The sequence below is a fragment of the Rhagoletis pomonella genome, unplaced genomic scaffold, assembly GCF_013731165.1.
Source record: "Rhagoletis pomonella isolate Grant_MI unplaced genomic scaffold, Rhpom_1.0 Rhpom_scaffold_00252, whole genome shotgun sequence".
Taxonomy (NCBI): Eukaryota; Metazoa; Arthropoda; class Insecta; order Diptera; family Tephritidae; genus Rhagoletis; species Rhagoletis pomonella.
The window spans coordinates 67,033-73,126 of NW_023458806.1; the positions used below are offsets into that span (position 1 = coordinate 67,033).

General features: G+C 39.4%; 2 protein-coding genes across 2 annotated transcripts in view; one reads left to right on the forward strand and one right to left on the reverse strand.

The window, feature by feature from the left end:
* The window catches only part of LOC118750469 (rab3 GTPase-activating protein catalytic subunit-like), a 25,818-nt gene extending 24,867 nt beyond the window's left edge, over positions 1 to 951 (reverse strand). The window contains exon 1 of the mRNA XM_036485185.1: positions 916 to 951. Coding sequence (XP_036341078.1) covers positions 916 to 929 — 14 coding nt within the window. The 5' untranslated portion in view covers positions 930 to 951. The remainder of the gene's footprint in view (positions 1 to 915) is intronic.
* Positions 952 to 2,641: 1,690 nt separating this feature from the next.
* Positions 2,642 to 4,931, forward strand: LOC118750470 (leucine-rich repeat-containing protein 4C). Its single transcript, XM_036485186.1, has 3 exons — positions 2,642 to 2,850; positions 2,910 to 4,211; positions 4,269 to 4,931. The coding sequence occupies exons 1-3, from the start codon at positions 2,671 to 2,673 to the stop codon at positions 4,929 to 4,931; spliced, it is 2,145 nt and encodes a 714-aa protein (XP_036341079.1). The 5' UTR covers positions 2,642 to 2,670.
* Positions 4,932 to 6,094: the final 1,163 nt, after the last annotated feature.

Sequence of the window (6,094 nt, forward strand, 5' to 3'; positions counted from 1 at the left end):
TACAGCAATGATATCGGACGAAACTTACCACAAAGAGATGGAGAAAGAGATTTGATCATTATTAAAAAAAATGATTTCCCGGATAATATCGTAAGCACATTATTAAAAGGATCTAAATCGCAATTCAGTAAAAAAAGATCAGAAAATCCTACAATATTTAAATCAGTAACTTATGTCCCTCATCTGTCAGAAGGTCTGGCTAAATCGGATTGCTACAACAAAGATAAAGTAAAAATAGCACACAAACCTACAAATACATTGAAAATATATTTAATAAAACAAAGTCAAAAACACCCAAATTGGAAAACAGTAATGTTATTTATAAAATCCCTTGTAATGGTAAAAACAACGAGTCATGTAACAGCCTATATGTAGGAACCACAAAATCAAAATTAAAAACTAGAATAGCACAATACAAATCGGACTTAAAACAATGTCAACTTACAAATATCAAAAAAAAAAAACAGCACTCATGGCCCACTGTGCAGCTAGCGGCCACTTACCGAATTTCAACGACGCTGCGATTCTACAACAAGAACAACACTACAATAAGCGCTTTACTTTAGAAATGTTACATATAATAAACACACCGGCAAACATAAGACTGAAGTACAAAACGGACACTGAAAACTGCGCTCACTTGTACAGACACTTGCTTACAAACAAATCGACAGTACCAAACTCCACGTCAAACAGTGCGGACGTGTAAATTAATGTATGTCGGGGCATGGGCGCAGATGAGCGAGATGTTGAAAAATCTAGCTTTGATGCGGATTCTGGCTAGACGTTCGTCCACCGGGGTGAACGCCAGTACTCGGCGACGGAGTCTCTCTCCTACCACGAATCCAACACCGAATCTGCGCTCCTTTACGTGGCAACTGTAGTAGACGTCGCAAGGCTTCACGCTTACTTTACCTTGCCCCGTCCATCGCATTTCTTGGATGGCGGTGATGTCAGCCTTTATCTTCCCGTGGACATCAACCAGCCGGGCCGAGGCACCTTCCCCATTAAGGGTCCGGATATTCCAGGTGCATACCCTTAAATCATAGTCCTTTATACGTTTGCCGTGGTCGTCATCAGAAAAAGGGGGTCTCATCCGAGGCTGTTTGCTTCTTTTCATTGGGCGGGGTTTTAACGTGGCGGGACCCAAACCCAGCGCACGCGAAGTTTTACGCCTTCTCACTTTAGCTCGCTCCCAAACGGGTGTTTGGTTGCTACCCAGAGGATACGTGGATATAAATATCCGGACGTTGTGAGCTGCGATTTGAACCGTACGCACAAGAATCGCTTCTGGCCACTCCCAGGTGAATGGCAGTCAAAAGTTTTCCACTTCTGCGCACGGAACCATCCTCCGACCATCATCTTTATGAAATAAAGAAAAGCTGAAAATCAATAGTTGCGTTCCAGATGCTTCACGATATTCACGAAATTCACGATTTGCAGGAACAGCTGTTTTCTCCATTAATAAATCTTATGGGAGGTGGTCACCTGGAACGACTTCCTGTAAAAACCTGCAAATCGTGAAGCATCTGGAACGCAACTAATGTGTGTATGCCACACCAAGAAGCTTACAGTGAGCATGTGCCGTTATCGTAGCAAGCAGCATTTTGAAGTAAAAAAAAACACAGTTGTTAAACGAAATACACGATGTACAGTGTTTGTTTGTTTTGAATGCAGCGCTGCTTGTACATAAATTTCGCTTTGCGCATGCCTGAAGCTGGCAAAGATTCTTTTTTTTTCTATGTTTGCGCTGTGCTAGCTGGATATAAAAAGAGGACAGAATAGAGGGCAATATGTGGTTTGTTGATGCTCTCTAAACACAAACGCGTGAAAAGCAAACGATCTAGCAATGCGTGGTATTGTTGATCAACTTAATACTTTAATTAAACTTAAGGCATATTCTCGGTTTGCAAAGCTGTCCCATACGAAAACCGGTTTTTACTGTGCCATCTGTGCACTGTGCAAGGGCTTTGCAAGACTCAGAGAATACCCCTATACTTATTAGGTGCATTCTTTTGCAACCGAGCTAAAAAAGAACACTCGCTTAAATGACGAAATACACGCAAAGCAACAGCACAAACTCGGCTATTTATCCGAGTTCAGCCAGGTGGGTTAAAAAATACGCGACCTGAAGGGTAGTGTTGTTAAGTGAAAAAACTGCTCTATTGTGAATTGTTAATGGGAAAGTGGAGAGGGAAATAATTGTTTCCTTATATAAGCGACTTATATTTAAATTAGTATATATATTACGCAAACACCTAGCATAGTTACTCATTTAAATTGGTTTTTGCATATATATCTCGTTAAACTAATCAATTGTTTCTTGCCAGCCACCAACAGGGTTGCTTTAGTAGCTAAAAGGAAATGTTACCCGAGTTGAGCGTTATTTTGTCGCTCGCTTAAAAAAATGCAGCCATTATTAAAATTTCATTTTAAAAATACCACTCTGTCCTGTTGCGGTAAAAATATGTCATTTTAAAACTTGCGCTTTGCGCTTACAAAAAATGTAGGCTTTAATTTTATATATAGTATAGATAGATATATATGCAGTTCAGAAATGACCACAGTTTCTGAAGTTCATGAGTTCCATAGTTGGACTTTTTTCCCAAAGGTTTTCTTCTGCTTTTTTGCTTTCAGAGTTTCCAGTGAAGGCACTTATTTTAGATCTTAATGATGAGTAAAAGTAAAATGCTTTCAAGCACACCTTTTCTGCTCTCATCGTTTCTATTGGTATCGGCAATTTCGAAAACAACATCACAATGTCCCTGGCAAAGGGACGTACTTGAACTGCAGACGTCTTGCATTTGTGCCTATAATTTGGGTCAAGAACTCTCCGTCCAATGCGATCAGGTACGTATTACTTACAAGCATACTTCATGTAAAAAACTGATCTTAAACTTCGTAAGCAGGTGAAATTCTCTACACTCATAGACGCCTTAAACGCATTTACCAAAGAAAAACCGATAGATCTACTTTACGTTAATAATTCAACAATTAGTGAAATACCGAATGGCATCTTTGCAAATTTTACTGTACGTAATGTACAATTATCAAATTGCCAAATAAGCAAAATTGGAGACAACGCTTTTAGCGAACAAGAAACGTCCCTCAAAAATCTAAATTTGCAGGACAACTTGTTGACAGAAGTCCCAGTTAAAGCAGTCCGAAGCCTAAGTAAACTCAATCTATTAGATTTGTCAAAAAATCTTATTACCTTTATACCAAATGGAGCTTTCTCAAGTCTATCAAAATTATCTACCCTGAAGTTAAATGAAAACAATGTTACAATGGAAGATGCAGCTTTCAGTGGTCTCGAAGATTGTCTTAAAAATCTAAACCTAAAAGGCACCCACCAACATATCATTCCCGAAAGTATACGCGGGCTAAAAAGCCTAGCATTTCTGGATCTTTCTTTAAATGTGATTAAAGAATTACCTGGGCCTGGAGGAATTCATACATTCGACGGGCTGGATTCTTTAACTGCTTTAAATTTGGAACGTAATTTTATACAAAGCCTAGGGGAAACGTCTTTTGCTGGTATCCGCAAAACTCTAACCTCTTTAAGTTTGTTAAATAATTTATTAGCCGAATTTCCTATTGGCGCGATACATGCTTTGAAGGAATTGCGTGTTTTAGATGTAGGGTTCAATTTGCTCACCATACTGCCCGAAGAAGCTTTCCGTGGCAATCCCACTATCACTTTATTGGCTCTAGACGGAAATCCTTTGTTGACAGCACCCGAAAAAGCTTTCACACATCTAAACTTAACGCTGCGGGGTCTATCGTTGGGAGGTAGATTTCTACACTGTGATTGTAAATTAAGATGGGTTGCTGAATGGATCCGTAATGGCGATTTACAAGTTACATCACGTGAACGAAATCCACAATTTTGCGGCTCGCCAGCTCGATTCCGGGATCGGGGATTTTATTCCCTACAACCGGAAGAGTTGATATGCTCAGAAAAGAAAACGACTGCAAATAATACTAATAATGAAATGGATGACTTGGAAACTCAACAAGGATCGACAAGCTCACTCTTGGATTATTTCACAGTTGCTGATACAAAAACCAAAACAACAGGTATTAAATCTATTAAAAGGCCTAGTCGGCCAGAATTATTGTCACAAACCAACGCAACGACTGCAATCATCCCCATAGCTTCAACAAGGTCAACCACTCCCAAAACGACACCTAGTTCCGCAATTACACCTGTAAGTTAAAACTTGAATTCCATTTAGTTAAATTTTTTGAGTTGGTTTTATTTTTAGACAAAATTTTCAAGCACGACAACTAGTCCATCATTATCCAGCGACGAGGGTTTGACCACGCCAACAAAAACCCCCAGCATGGGTATCAATTCAGTGACAACCAATTCGCTAAATATTAATGACAGCGATCTTCATTTTAATAGTAAACAGTCTCCTACCTGGCGTCCCAACAATACCGCGACATCTTCGGTAATATTAAACGGTGCGCCACACAAAGAGCAGCGTCCACCATTGGTGTTGGGGTTCCCCGCTCAACGTGGCACTCGTATCGACGACGCTAATGAAGTGCAAGTGAAGAACGCTTTTCGGCAAGACAACTCCGTGATCATACAATGGGATTCCGATACAGCAAACATACTAGGATTTCGGGTAGTTTATCGACTTTTTGGCGAGAAAACGTTTAAACAAGGACCACCACTAGAATCAAGTGAACGCGAATTCAAAATAAAGAACGTACCATCTCACGATTGCATTATAGTTTGTGCGATTTCCTTAGAAGAATTACATGTGACTCCTGAAACGGTTCCATATCAACAATGTCGAGAAGTACGTACAGTTGCCTCGCAGGCATCCAAAATGGACAAGATAACAATTGTGGCTAGCGCAGCCATATGTGGTACTATCATTGTAGCAGTAATCGTATTTATAGCAGCGAGTAGGTAAGTATACATGTATGTATTTATAACTTTATATTTTTAACTTTGTAATTGTGATCATTCCGAATAAAAAATTTTAGTTTTAAATAAGTAAATAAGTCACTGTAAACTTTGGGAGAAAAGTAAATACAGCACGCAAGTCTTTTTCAGGTGTATTTTTTCTTAGGATTTGTATAAAAAAAGATGAAAAAAGAAAAGAACTGTATAAGGTTGATCGAATAAATGACCGCCGTAGCCATCAGTCTCGAGCCTATTCGATTTCTGCGTATGAGGCCTTATGTTGAACAAAAGGGGGAGTATAAAGGACTCAAAATGGAGAACATTAGCCATGGTCACAGAAAATATGAAATAAATTAACCGACGAAGAAAGGTTAAAATTTAAAAACTAATTAAAAGAATTAAAGTAAAATCTATGGAAAATAAACAATAAAATACTTTTTTCGCAAAATCTATAAAGGCCCCTGATTTGCTTGACTTTAGTTTGTCGGTCCAAACAGGAATCTTTACTTACGGTTGATGGATAGCTCGTTTCCAATGGATGGTGGCAAGAAAGTGGCTGACTTACGTCTAATGATTTTGTATTACCGGCTTATGGTGACTCAATTGCTGTCAAATGAATAGTCCAGATTTGATGCTCACAACTTCTTTATTCTACGCAACAACATGGCTGGGGATTTGCCGGAAGGAATGTGACGGCACCTTTTGCCTCTATTAACTCGATACAAGAAAAAAGGCTTTTTACAGTCAGCCTTTTTCCTTATATTTGCATGGACGCAGTCGATTTCACTTTCCACTTTTCACTGAGCGGTGAGTATCGACTCCCCGAATGTCGCCAGCTTTTAATACAAGCTTTTAATACACTCTAATTACTTGGTTGTAGCCGTCATCGATTCGCCACTTCTCGCTCGGTATGTTTAAGTTCCGGTCGCTTAAAGAAGAATTTTGTGTGTGAAAGCAACAACAAAGTTAGCTAGCACTGATAGACGATAGCGAGTTTGGCTGTACCTCATTGAGTTCGTTCGTTTCACCACTCGCTAACTGTTGGCGAATCGATGACGGCTTGTAATTCTGTTCTTGCGAGGGCTGATGAGTGTGGTTCGCTCTGTGTCCAATTCGGAAAAAGCAAATATCTTTTTCTAGCCTCGTGGTATGTGACCACCGATTCTTTTA